Raw genomic sequence first — 14,348 nt, 5'->3', positions numbered from 1 at the left:
AAAACCCCCAAAATGTTCACTATGGAAATTCTGAAGTGAAAATCCCACTGCAATCAATACCAAATCACACCCCACCTACTCACAATGAATGCCCTGTTTGTGTTAAAAAGATTCTGCTAGGTGAAACTCAAGCATTTCTGTGAGTGTTAGCATGCAACACTATTTTGGAAGTCGACCAATTTAGCAAACAGTTACAATTTGCATTAAGCAACTACAAAAAAAGTCATACATAGCTTAGTTTTTTTCCCTATGTAATCATAGGTTATGCTAATACTCATTGACACGTTGGGATGTGTTTAATAATGGCTTCAGTTCAAACGTGAAACTGAGGTTCTGAATAGAGTACAGACAGACACAGTGGCAAGGCATGTGGTCAGACCAGACTGTCATTACTCCTCCCTTGTGGAAGACACAGAAAACGCCACCAAATACCTACAGCTGTGACTCAGCTGTAGGTAACTACAACTAAGTTGTAGTTTCACAACACATTTTCATGTACTACTACATCAAAATGTAATATTTACATCTAGACAATGTGAAAGAAAGACAGTATGGCATGCCAAAATACAAAGACAGAAGTGTAAGTAGAGAACTTTAAAAAAGAGATCATTTTCTAATTGTAAAGTCACCCTGGGAAAGACACCTTGGTGAAACTTTGATGTTATCTTATACCCACATGAGATATAAGGTATATAAATACCTGGCAAATATGTCGACAGTCACTTAAAGCAGTCTGACTGTCCTCTCGGTTGGGCTGTCATGCTCAGTGGTCTTCATCTCTGGTCCCCAGGGCAGGGGAGGTTCTAGACCATTTCAACAGGGCGGGCCAAGCTGGGGCCAGTAGTACTGTTAGAGGGGCCAGTTACATTAAACATTATTGTTGTCATATAGTTTTCTTCACTGCATTTCAGTCATCAACAGGCAAAAGACAATGTTTTTGATTATTCAGACTCTACATTTTGGGGGGCCACCAGGGGGTCGAGCCTTTTGGCACAGGGACACTACCCCTTGGGGAAACAAGGCAGGGGAGCAAAGAGTCAATGATAGGTTTCCTGTTGTATGAGGAGGCCATCCAGACCTAAAAGTGTGTATTTAGTTAAGTGCTACCTATAAACATCTCATAGAGTTAGCCATCAGTAGCTACCGAGCTAGTCTGGCTTTCAGCAGCTAACATTAGCTAGCTGCAGTAGCACTAGCTACCAACATGACTAATGGGTACAGTACAGCCAGCTGATTGTTAGCGGATAACTGACAAGGTTATTCAGCTAAATGTTATTTGATTAGAAATAGTAAAATATACAATAACAGAAAGCACATTAGGCTATGTCTGTTTACTGGACTAGAAGAACTTGCAACAAGTCTGAAAGGGCACTGCACATTTAGCTACTGTAGCACTAGGCTAACTGTTATTGGATTAGAAACATACAAAAAGGGTAAATGTACAAAAGAAAAGCACATTTTGTCTAACTAGAAACACTAGCAACAAGTCACAATCTGAATTCAGAAATATACCTCAGGCACTATGCTAATATGCCAATTTTGGGGAAAACAGTGACCTCAATTGGCATCAGGAGGAATCACCACATGACAGCCGCATCATGTATGGATTAAATCACTGACTAGTTCATAGTAACATAGGATGATGGTTGGTTTTGAAATTCCTATTAATGTACAAGATACCGAGCAATTTTATTATCATGACAGTTTTTAGAACTCACTTAAAATATTATTTGTTAGGTGCAATTGTTCACTCTTGGAATAAGGATGGATCCAGTTGTTACGCCTCAGTCTCTCACACCTCAGTCCTGCACCGGCTGCCTTCTGTTTCCTGTTAGTTGAGACCTTACTTTCCCTGACAAGATGGCACCTCGATGATGCAATCCCTATACGCCCCCTGTCTCTCCACTGTTTGCCCAACAATCCTCACCATGCCAAAGACCCACCACCACCATACACTGTCATGACATATTCTGAGAGGCCCCATGCCGCCATCCCCCCACTCCTCTCTTTTTGTTCCCCCCTCTCTTTTTTGTTATTGTTCATTTCCATCGTCACCGTTCTCAGTCATGCCAGAGCTTTTCTCCTTGCTGGCTTGCCACATTCTCCTCCTGTCAAGTTGCCTGGAGGTTTCCCTGGCTGTCACAGCCTGGCAGGGCAGGGCGGAGCTGCTGTGGGTCCTGCCTGCCCGAGCGAGATGTTCATTTGGAGTGGGGAGCTGACAGGCCTGACAGCCCATCCCCACAGGGCCTTTGTCATGTGATTCTAGACTCCCTGCAGACTCTCTCAAGCACCCCCTTTATTCCCCCCATACAAACCAAGGCATGGGACTGGCGTTTCATTTTTCGGCCAATCTGCATGCCATAGCGCAGACAAAGGCGTCCCGTCCCCCCTCATACTGCTCGCAGGCAGACTTTCCTAACAGGCTTGGGAGATTAACACCGGTTGCTCCTGGTTTCTGGACTTTATTTGCTGGTTGCCTCCTGCTGGCGAGAGGTTTTTTACTCTTTCACAATTAAACAGCTACATCCCTCTGATTTCTCAAATAAATGTGGGGCACACCTCCTCCCTGCGTATGTCCGTCTCTCACAATGCAGCTCTTTGATATCCCCTTGGGGGGAGGGGAACTGTGTGTGTGTGTGTTCTGGACAGGGGCATTCACATTTGATAATTATTTTGATGTATTTATTGAATTTAATATATAGGACAGAATAGGCCTAATCCATGATTTCCTTTTTATAATTCAATGTTGTTACAATGGTATTTAGAAATGGCATACAGTTGATCACATGGATATCCTTCCTTTTTGTTCTTTCCTGTAGGTGCAAGTGATCCTTACGTCAAATTTAAAATTGGAGGGAAGATGTTCTACAAAAGCAAAGTGGTGCGCAAAAACCGGGATCCCAGATGGAACGAGTCGTTCTCTTACGCTCTGCGTGACCGGGATCACAGTGTGGATGTCCGAGTGGGTATCAGCTTGTTTTCACACAGGGTGTTACCTCATTACCATGTGTATGAATGATAATCATGAGTCAATAGCTAAATATTCAATAGCAGGGCCAGCACACACCTTACATAGTCCATAGTCAATGACAGCAGTGCTGAATAAACCATTGAATTTAAAATAAAGATCTAACAATGTTTCTGGATTTGATACAGGTATATGACCGAAATCTGACCTCTGATGTCTTCATGGGGTCTAGCACTCTTGTCTTAACTAACCTAGAATTAGACAAGTAAGTTTACAAGTATCACAAATCACTAAAGAATATAATCATATCCACACTCCTCAAAGACTCCTCACCATTCTTGTTCTGCATGCTCTGTGTGTGTGTTTGTGTGTGTGTATGCAGGACTTGTGAGATGGAATTGTGTCTAGACAACCCCAAATGTAAGGTGGATATGGGGGTCATTGTTCTAGAGACCTGTCTGACCCTGAGAGACGCCACTATTAAACGGAATCCGGTAAGGCCACTTTTCACTCAAGTCTTTTACTTATTTATTTGTATAATAAAAAAAATATACAAATGTCCAATGTTACCAACGTTTCATTGATTGTTTACTCTTCTTTATCTCACAGAGATGGCTGCCAAAACGAAGGAGAAGCTTCAGGGTAGGAGTTTAATATCTTAGTGCTTCATGAGATACAGTATGTTTGTCACTAAACCTATGTTATAATGTATTATCACAAAAACGCCCTTTTACGTTTAGAAAATATGGATGGGAGTTTTGTCGATATCTAGCACCAGGGGGCAGTAGATCACTATGTTTTGGAGGAATATCGGAACAAAGACTGGTGTCATCCCAGCATTTGGGCTCGTAAGCATCTGTGATTTGGTTGAACATTTATTTTCAAAGTATCTTAATGGATTATCTAAGTCTAGTGCCGATAGAAAATTATATTGACTTAAAGTATAACCAGCCGAGTCTAGATCTAAGCAAATTCAAACAATCAAATATCTAGTATAGCAAAGAACAGAAAGAGAGAAAAAAAGCAACGATCCACTGTGCCTTTTTATCAGTAATTAGATGTAGTCTGGGTTCACAGTCTGTGTTGTTGTGTTTAGGAATCACACTGTAATCATGGCTGTAGCTGTACTGTGGGAGGATATTCACACCTATTCAGCTGGTACATCTGCCTCTGCTTATATTCCTGACAAAGCTGTAGTCAATCTCAACATCACATGAAAAAATAAAATAAAGCCACTTTCATATGTGCTGCTCGGAGGATGGTGAAATGGACACTCACACAACAAACATTTTGCCAGTGTTCTTCTTAAATGACTGTGCTAATTTTGCATGTAACAAAGTCAATTTCACGTTTGAATTTCTATTATATATATATTAAAAAAAAACACCAACATCTGAAATCATTTCCCAGCCTTAAAGGCCTTGTTATATACAATAGTTCTCTACTGCTGTTTGTACAACACCACCCACACACTGAACATCTTTTACGCTTTCACCAGTGCCCGTCGAGGAGAGAGAAAATGGCGTGTGCCCCAGTAAAACCGCTGTGTGATAGTGTTTGCGTCAGAAGGGGGCCATGTGAAAGAGTTTGTGGTGTGTGTGTGTGTGTGTTGCTCTGCTGTTGGAGGCACATTGCCAGTGTTGGATGCCTAAGATCGGTGAGGCTGATAATTCCCAGGCATAGTGGGCAATAACCCAGATGTTAGCATGTAATTTCACAGCTGTGGACGGACTGGGCTGAGGTACCAGCCAAATGGACCTGGTTCTGGGCTCATCCTGCTCCTCCCCATGCTGTCCTACCATATGGAAGCAATCGCACAACCCTTTTAGGACCAGGAATAGACTCTCTTTAGGGGCCACTTACATTTAAGTGGAATTGTTTTATTGGCCGCTGAGATAGAAATGTGTCCAAGATAAACACTTGGGATGACTTGGCTGGTCCCTGTTTTCTATCGCTCTGTCCTCCTCTCCCCCTGTCTCTCCTCCTCCGAGAGGGGAGCAGAGGAGAGGGGGTTATTTATATGGCTGGGCTCTGGTATTCCATGTTAATTCAGGTCCCTGAGACAGGCTTTGATCCCCTCTGGATTGGGTGGCGGTGCAGGCTGTGACCCCATAGCCAAGGGGAGGGGCCGGGCTGTCAGGGGAGTCGTCGTCGGGGCTGTTTGAAGCAACGCCGGGGCAGCGGAGGGAGCCATCCAATCAAAGGAGGCCGGAGCAGATTAAGGCCCTGCTCTTTAATTACAGTCAGGCCTACCCAACCTTGTTTGTTTTTACAGCCCTCGCCGATCAGAGACTAGGCTCGGGGGAACGCTAACACATGGACATGTATCAAGGCCGCTCTCTCTCTCCCTCTCCTCTCTCTCTCTCTCTCTCTCTCTCTCTCTCTCTCTCTCTCTCTCTCTCTCTCTCTCTCTCTCTCTCTCTCTCTCTCTCTCTCTCTCTCTCTCTCTCTCTCTCTCTCTCAATCGCTATCTCTCTCTCCCCATATCTCCCTGTTTCTCTCCCTCTCCTTCTGTGACACATGGCAGGGGTAGTGGGCCCTTTGTTTGGGCTGTCCTTGATGCCTCAGTGTTCACATTTCCTGGACTTGTTGTTCTACCTCCATGTGTCTTATTTTACAGCATTTTCCAGAAGGCTGAATTCATCCTTGTGCTCTAGCTGTGGTGTGGAGCAGTTAAACCCGACATGTTCACTGCTGTTTGTGTTTGTCTGTCTATACTGTGCAAAACATACATACAGTATGTACATACAACTACACATTTAGTCGTGATTTGCTGATGAGAAGGCTGTGTGGTTTGCTTCATTACTCACTGCGGCCTGCTGTCTGTGCTGCAGTATGCCAAGTGTCCTGCCTCCCCTGTCTCTGTCTCCCAGCCGGTGATGAGTGGGACTGTCACAGCCAGGGACATCTGGCTGCCTGCTGACATCCCCCCCCTTCTCTCTCTCTCTCTCTTTCCTCTCTCTCTCTCTCTCTCTCTCTCTCTCTCTCTCTCTCTCTCTCTCTCTCTCTCTCTCTCTCTCTCTCTCTCTCTCTCTCTCTCTCTCTCTCTCTTCCCTCTCTCTCTCTCTCTCTCTCTCTCTCTCTCTCTCTCTTTCCCTCTCTCTCTCTTTAGGAGCCTCAGCAGTGTGGCTCGCCCGTCAGCAGAGATGGGCTAATGTGCTCAAACAGAGACATGCTCTGTAGCAACCAGGATCAGTCCTGCTTTCATGTATGGCTGGTGTGATGGTGCCAGGGTTGAGGCGGGGAGGTTGAACAGAGCAGGGCTCTAAGGATTCCCTCATGCAAACGTGAGCGTGTGTGTGTTCCAGGGAGGCCAGCAGAACCTGAACCAGATCCGGGAGCAGCGCACAACTGAGGCCCAAGCCAAGAGTCAGCTGTGGAGTGGGTTGTTTGGCATCAGCCTGGTGGAGGGCCAGGAAATGCCACAGAATGGCTATGGAGATATCTATGTCCGCTTCAGACTGGGGGAGCAGAAGTACAAGAGCAAGGTCAGGGTTATAAGAGCAAGTAGCACCATTAGTTTTTGTTGTCACGCTTCAATACTGTACCTCTCTCTCTCTCTCTCTCTCTCTCTCTCTCTCTCTCTCTCTCTCTCTCTCTCTCTCTCCAATTTCTCTTCAGTTAGGCTGAATCCCAATACTCCCCCTTACCCCTTCCCCTTACCCCTAGCCCTTACTTTTGCACGTTCACGTGAGAGCTAGTGGTGTCTCAATACTCTTTTTGAGCTAGGGGTAGGGCTAAGACGAAGGGGTATACACCCCTTAAAACCAAGTAAGATCGGGAGCTTACTTGAAACCTAAGGCTATGTGAATACTGCGCTACCTGCAACAATGGCGGCCAGATCATCCAGAGAGTGTAATATTGTAAATGTAATATTTTCGGCTTAATTAATTGATAAAAAAAGTATGACTGTCTTGTTTTGTGCTATACACAGTCCTGTACATATATATTTGGAACCATTTTCCTAATTGAAACGTTTCTAGAAATCGCTAGTTTGCTACGCTAATGTTACAGTGCTGATTTGCACAACAGTCCCGCATTTCTCTGACTAGCATGTCTACAGTTTTAAGTAAACTCCATTAGCAGCGAATTTCGTTTGATATCAGTGCATAACACTACTTGCTTTGGAGATATAGATACGTGCTAGATGACGTACCCGTAAACAAGTGGCGTCCCATTTCTTAGGGATATGTAGCCCTTACCCCTCAGTTTCGAGGGCCAAGGGCTAGGGGTAAACTAAGGGCTAGGGGTAAGGGATAGGGGTACGGGGTAGTATTAGGATTCGGCCTTACTCTCTATAGACTGTATGTTCTCCCCTTGTTTTTCCACTACCCCCTTCTTTCTCTCTTCTCATTACCCCTCCCTGTCTCTTTTCCCAGTCTTCCTGTGCCTCTCTCCCTTTCTTCCTCTCTTTACTCTCAGCAGGTGTTTGTCAGTGGCTCACCTCCACCTCGGCTCATTGGGCCGTTGCAGAAGCAGCTCATTATACTGGGCATAATGTACTGCAACTCCACTCCCCTCGTTTCCCCTCCCTTCTCCTCCCCTCCCCTCCCCTGCCATCCCCTCTCATCTCCTCTCCACTCTCCCTGGACTTCCGGTGCGGGGCTTCACTTTATTTGCATACCCAGCATGCCCTGCTCATCTACCTCTACAACTTGCCTCCCCCTGATGATTTCAGTGTGCTTCTTGTGTTTTTGTGTCCTTTCTTTGTAAACCTGTCCGCTTTCGTTTCGGCGTGTTTGTTTGTTGAACAAAGCTGGTTCTAATTGGAAGCTGTCAGTGTTTACAATCCCAGAGTGGCAGCTAGAGGTGCGCACACAAAGACTCTCACACACACACACACACATACACACACGTGCACACATACACACACGTGCACACACACACGCATCACACACACAAAAAAACGTCCTCCCTTTTGCCCCCATCCCCATCCTGGTCGGACTAAAGGAAGACTTAATCCACCTGTCATGTAGTCTCTGCTTACTCTGATACTGCATTAAACCTGACATCACATCACCGTCTAGAGTGTGTGTGTGCATAGGAGAGAGCGAGAGTGTGTGTGTGTGTATGTAAGAAAGAGAGAGTGTGTGTGTGTGTGTTTGTGTGTGTGTGTATGTATGTGTGTATGTATGTGTGTGTTTGTGTGTGTGTAAGGCAGAGAGCGTGTCAGAGTTGTGTATGTGTAGGCTGGGTGTCACCCTGCCCCCCACCTCTAGTATGCTAAAATCTGGACAGATGTGTGACTTACTGTTGCATTACTAGTCACATGATAAGGGTCAATATGTGGTCTGATTGGTTGTTCTACAGATGATAGTTGGGTGTAAAGGGATTTGTGAAGCATGTTCTGTAGATTCTTGATCTCCTGAGGTTCTCCTCTGGCTTCTCTTACTCCTTTTCCTTTCTCACCTCTTAATCTTTCTCTCTCCGATTTACAATAATCATGGTAGAGTAGGCAATATTTAAAACCTAACCTAACTTGTTTGCCTTGTAATTGATTGAATTAATTTGCAATGTTAACAAATATAAATTTCATTTAATTTGCTCTGATTTAACCCATAGACTCAAATAACTGCAATTCCAGCATTTTTGTTAAATATTAATACAGTGTCCAGTTTACCCCTCTTCCTTTAATACTAGGTATAGTTTAGGTTGTTTCATAAAGCCACCCACATGTGTGTGTGTGTGTGTGTACAAGTGTGTTTGTGTGTGATTGTGCAACTACATTGACATATCACCCACAACTGGATCCCTCCCTACCCCAGAACCTGTGCATCCAGGCCAACCCCCAGTGGAGGGAGCAGTTTGACTTCAACAATTACGATGACGTCCTGGAGCCCCTGCAGGTGGAGGTGTATGCCAAGAGAGGAAGGAAGTGTGAGGAATGCTGGGGGATGTAAGTTTGGAGATGAACCAGGTATTGGATCATGTCTGACCATGTCTCATCCCAGCAGGCCTTTATGACCGTGATGTGTGTGTGTGCAGGTTTGATATAGACTTGACCAGACTGTCTGTGGATGAGAAGCAGCTCTACACACACATGCTGGACCCAGGGAGGGGCAGCCTGGTGCTACTGGTGACCTTGAGCCCCAGCTGGGGGGTGTCTGTGTCCAACATCAACGCCTGCCCCCTGGACCAACCAGACAACAGGGACATCGTCCTGGACAAATATGTTAGTGCCCCCCCCCCCCCCCCCCCCACCACACACACACTACTCTCTGGTTCAGACAACATTCAGCTGGATCTGGGCAGAAAACCGAAGCGTCGCCTTGATTCATTCCAGAAGAGTTGACGTCCGTTATTTTCACGTTCCCCTGCAGAGCTTGAAGAACACGCACAAGAGCATGAGGGAGGTGGGCTTCCTTCAGGTCCAAGTTCTGAAGGCTACAGATGTCCTGTCTGCAGACCTCAATGGTACAAGACATGTCTTTTATTGCAATCATTTCCTGACTCCCACATATTGTTCTGTACTGCAATGTACAGTAACCAATCGTTTTCCTCTGCAGGTAAAAGCGATCCATTCTGTGTTGTTGAACTTGGGAACAGCAGACTACAAACTCAAACCATTTACAAGACGCTCAACCCAGAGTGGAACCAAGTCCTTGCATTGTAGAGAAGTCATCTTTCATGTTGATATAGTCACCATACTGCACAGTACATACATGCATTTACTTTAATCTTGTTTTAGCCCTATAAAGGACATCCATGAGGTGCTGGAGCTGACCGTCTTTGATGAAAACACAGACAAATCTACAAACTTCTTGGGCAAAGTGGCCATTCCTTTGCTTTTTGTAAGTTGAGATCCTACCGTTAGCAGGTAGCTATTGTTAGTTAGCCACTTTACTGAGACCATACGATACTGTCAGTGAGGCTTTGTTCATGTGCTCTCCATCATCTCAGGTTCCAAATGGACAGCAGGTCTCCTATCAGTTGAAGAAGGAGGACCTGGGAAGACCCTCAAAAGGAACCATCACACTGGTGATGGAGGTTATCTACAACCCAGTAAGATTCCAGATTCTCTGAGCAATGCCGACCCTAAGCAAATCTTTTTAGCCACCATATTTAGCCACCTTCTTGTTTGTCTCTTTACAATCTGATATCATCCCCATCTGCAGATCAGAGCAGGCGTAAAAACCTTCAAACCAAAGGAGACCAAATTCCTGGAAGATAGCCCTAAATTTTCCAAAAAGGTTAGTCTATCCTAAGCATAACTTAGAGAATATGTGCACATTCCCTGTGCTCTGCACATAACATATATCATATGTTATGATATATGTTGGAGGAAGGAAGGCAGTCTATAGCCGTGGCTCTGATCGGTCAAAGTCTAATTCGCTTAATTGGCTCAAGACATGAAACCACACTGAGGCAAATGAGGTCTTGTAAACCTGAATAAACCTGATTACAAAGTCATAAACGTTATGTTGTGTATCAACTAATGCTAACTGGCATTTTGCTCTTTACCATTTCCCTTTAGGTCCTTGCCCAGAATATATATCGGGTTCGCAAAATCAGCACAGCGGTCCTGTACACGTTACAGTACATTAAAAGCTGTTTTCAGTGGGAGAGCACGCAACGGAGTATAATAGCCTTTCTGGTAAGTCATTGCCTCATGTTAATGAACTAGCTGATATCAGCCTTGGGCAGTGCCACTGATGTCCTATTTTACTGCAGAGCAATTCGAGCCAACTTTTCCTAGTGGTTTTAATCTGAATTAGTGGCAGATCCGTTGTGTAGATCAAGTGTGCATCTCTCCTTTTCCTCTTTGGCTCATGTACCTTGTTCTCTTGTCTATTGTGAAATGGAGGGGCAGGTCAGGCCAGGTCGTGTTGGATGTGCACTATCCTTGAATCCAAACCCAGCTTGGCTTTCTTCTGGGTTTTTTCTTCTTTCTGTCTGGGGAGCGTGTTTGAAGGGCTTGGGTCTGGGTGTGTGGACATCAGACCAGCCAGACAAGCCTCCCCACCATGGGGATAGTTTGACGAAGATCACAGTCTCAGGTTCTCTGTGTGGAAGAGAGCCTCCCTGATTTTGAACCTTGTTTAAACGTCTCTAGTCTGTTTATCTATTTTAATGAGGCTATGCGATCTGAGGCCCTAAGCTTCAATAATCTTTCCATCAACCCCGATGAAGCCCCTCTCCTTAGAGCGCATGTAATGTCATGATTAAGAGCGTACGGTTGGCACGAAGCCCTTTGCAGCGTGGTGTTCGGGTGAGGGAACGGTCACAGACACTCTTCTTACACTTCCGTTTTTTTTTTGTCTCGGGGCGACGTGCATTTCATACCTGGTGTACTCTGAGATCCCCTCTCACTGATCCGGAGGTGCTCATCCCCTCAGGCTACGGCTGCCCTCCGTGTATGAACCTGTGGTTCAGGTGTGCACTCACAGACGCACACACAAAGAGACGGACACACAGACAGAGAGCATGAGAGAGTGAGAAAGAGACGAGAGACACACGGACGGACATCGGACGGACAGAAAGACCTGGAGTGAGAGAAGAAAGGAGTGAAAGGGAGAGAGGGGGTGTAGTGTTTGCCAGGCGACTTACACAGTTTTAGTTTCTACAGGAAGGCAGGCAGACAGAGAGACAAACAAAGAGGCAGACAGAGAGAGAACGGATAGTCTACACACAGAGAGACAGACAAAATGGTACTGTTGAGACAGACAGGGAGGGAGGGAGAGCGAAGTGCATACCAGAAGTTAGGCAGGTAGGTACACAGGTAGACATGCAGACAGGCAGGTAAACGGGCGGACAGGTAGACAGGCAGACAGACAGACAGGCAGGCAGGCAGGCAGAAAGGTAGGTAAGCAGGTAGACAGACTGACAGACAGGTAGGTAGGTAGACAGGAAGGCAGGTAGAGAGACAGGCAGGCAGGCACGGATGTGGAGAGGAGAGCAGGAGGGCTGTCTGCTGACAGGTGACAGGTCAGCAGGATGGGGCCATCTCCTGGCCCCCACCTATAATTAGATCCTCCGCAGGCGATGGGAGTGTGTGGTGGCACACTCTAATCTTTCATTTCCACTGCCACTCCACCTGCTGCTCCAGAGCAGCTCACAAATAGAGTTCCTGGAGGAAGGAATGGAACTTACTCTCTGACAACAGTTTTTTTTTGTACATTATTTCGTACATAGCTAAACTAGGATTTGTTCATGCTTGATAATATCAGTAATGTGTTGTATGAGCAAACTGCAGTGCAATGTCTTTTATGCCCAAACTCCAGTGAATCACCCCACTCAACACATCAACAGAGAGAGAGTGAGAGAGAGAAAACAAGAAAAATAGATAGCATTAAACCTGGAATAGTTAGACCAGAGACAATCCCAGCTGAATATTACCTAGGAATGACCTGTAATGGCCTGTAGAGCTAGAAGTCTCAACCAAGGCCAGAGCCATGACAGTCAGGAGCCCCAGGAGTTGTTAGGAGAGGGCAGCGGAGGGGCCTTGACAGTCATTACCAGCCCAGCGCCATGCCTCCAAACACGCACACACACACGCACGTACACACACACACACTCTCTTTCCCCATCTCAGGGGTCAGCCCCAGCAGAGCCACACATAGCCACTTCTTCCAACAACTAATCATCCGCAATTAACTTAGTGTTTGGAGCCGCCTGCACCCACATGCCAGTGTGTGCCTTAATGAAAGAACCTCCCTCTCCTATATTTATATCTTTAGGCTCTGGTAATAAGGTAACTTATTCAGACACTGACAGATGGCCTCTGCTTGCCTCTCAGATGTGTATAATTAGACTAGTAGTATCTGCTCTTTTCTACAGAGAGCTACAGCACATTGCTTCTCAGTCCACACTGGTAGGGAGGAACTGCTGCAGGGGTGCTGGGTCCAGTTTTAATATACATACAAAAAGACATTATTTATTTAGGAGAGAAAATGTTCCTACCATTTTACACCATATAAAGTATGTAGACTCTAATGCATTACCACTGATGTGGTCTCAGCTTGGACTGTGGGATTTGACTGTAGTGCCTTACCAGGAATCCCCCGCCATTAAACTGGCCCACAGGAAAATGCTATGCTTTGACCCCCATCCCTATACCACCCCCTCCCTCACAGCATACATTTGCTTTTTCTCATTGTATGTACAATACTGTAGATGTTAGGATCCTCGTGTCGGCAGGATAAAGTTAATGGCTAGAGTGTGAGTAAAGTTTATTCATACTTTGTATGAGAGATCATTGGTCTGGCCAGCGTTAACAGGGGAGATATCTGGCAGCGCAGCACAGTTGAGCAGAAACTTCTCAGCGGCCTCTCGAACACAGACGTTTTCCCTCGTGAGTGACAATCAGAGAACTATGTATCCTGAGACACTTAAATTGGGCATGCTGTGTTTAGAAAGCCAGATTGATGGCTCATCAGGTATTCTGCCGCTACCAGGGAGTTTGACTGTGTAAAGAGGAAGCCTGAGAAGACAGCAAACTTCTCCAGCTCTGTCATTGTTCCCAGGTGTTGGAGGTTACCGGTTGCTGATTGCGTAATCGCCTGTGCAAGAACAGTCTAAAGTTTTAGCAGTTGCTGTCAATTCCTCACCCATGGGCGTCAGTTTTAAAATAGCAGTATTCTAATTAGGTAATGTTACAAGAATCTTTCTCACGCATTTAAGCAAACTTCTGGCAAAGCCGCATGAACGTCTCCATCATTGTGCGGAAATACAAACAAGGAAATGTGATTTTTTTCTCTCTGGTTTGTTTATGCTACAGTAATGAGCCTAGGATCTGCGTTTTTCTAAAGTTAGCCAATGGCCTGTTCCTTTTTCGGAGAGAGAGAATGTGACAGCTAACATCTTCATAAAATAACAGCCTTTTAGATGTGCTTTTCACTAAGACTGAGCTAGATGAATGTGCTATACATCAGTAAAGACTGCAGAGGGGTCACCCAGAGTTCCTTCCTTGCATACAAGCCCAGGGCCTGTAGATGGAGCTAAAGCACTGCTGAACATTAGAAAGAGGCCAAGATCATTAACTGTACTTCTCACAACAGGAATCCTTCTTGGGGGAAAAACTCAGTAAAATCCTTCATTCTACTTACTGGACCAAAATAACACAATTTTCTACCAAATGTTAAATTACCAAATATTGGCCAGCCAAATTAATCAGTTTTAGAAGTTTAAAGTTGAGAACAATTTAAATTTCGATGGAATTGATGAAAGTAAAAAATTTAAAAGAAATGAAAGAAAAAAGAAGGATAATTTACACTTGAAAGCTGATTTGGAGCTTTGCTGTCATTAGAGTGCTTTAAGTATTTAAGTAGAATTAATATTTTAACATATGAGGTAGCTCATCTATCAAACTAAAAAGAAACCTGTGCACCTTCTGGGAGTATTTGAACCATTTTCTTTTTGACACTGCCAGGTAGCAACCGGT

The 14,348-nt window shown here is 45.1% G+C and overlaps 1 protein-coding gene across 1 annotated transcript in view; it reads left to right on the top strand.

The window, feature by feature from the left end:
- Positions 1-14,348, top strand: part of mctp2a (multiple C2 domains, transmembrane 2a) — a 37,789-nt gene that overhangs the window by 4,325 nt on the left and 19,116 nt on the right. The window contains exons 6-18 of the mRNA XM_062461656.1: positions 2,820-2,962; positions 3,157-3,233; positions 3,351-3,462; positions 3,578-3,610; positions 6,277-6,456; positions 8,734-8,864; positions 8,954-9,140; positions 9,289-9,382; positions 9,475-9,577; positions 9,657-9,759; positions 9,869-9,970; positions 10,084-10,158; positions 10,443-10,562. Coding sequence (XP_062317640.1) covers positions 2,820-2,962; positions 3,157-3,233; positions 3,351-3,462; positions 3,578-3,610; positions 6,277-6,456; positions 8,734-8,864; positions 8,954-9,140; positions 9,289-9,382; positions 9,475-9,577; positions 9,657-9,759; positions 9,869-9,970; positions 10,084-10,158; positions 10,443-10,562 — 1,460 coding nt within the window. The remainder of the gene's footprint in view (positions 1-2,819; positions 2,963-3,156; positions 3,234-3,350; positions 3,463-3,577; positions 3,611-6,276; positions 6,457-8,733; positions 8,865-8,953; positions 9,141-9,288; positions 9,383-9,474; positions 9,578-9,656; positions 9,760-9,868; positions 9,971-10,083; positions 10,159-10,442; positions 10,563-14,348) is intronic.

Source organism: Osmerus eperlanus, chromosome 5 (assembly GCF_963692335.1).
Source record: "Osmerus eperlanus chromosome 5, fOsmEpe2.1, whole genome shotgun sequence".
Lineage (NCBI taxonomy): Eukaryota > Metazoa > Chordata > Actinopteri > Osmeriformes > Osmeridae > Osmerus > Osmerus eperlanus.
This window is presented reverse-complemented; position numbering and strand designations above follow the sequence as displayed.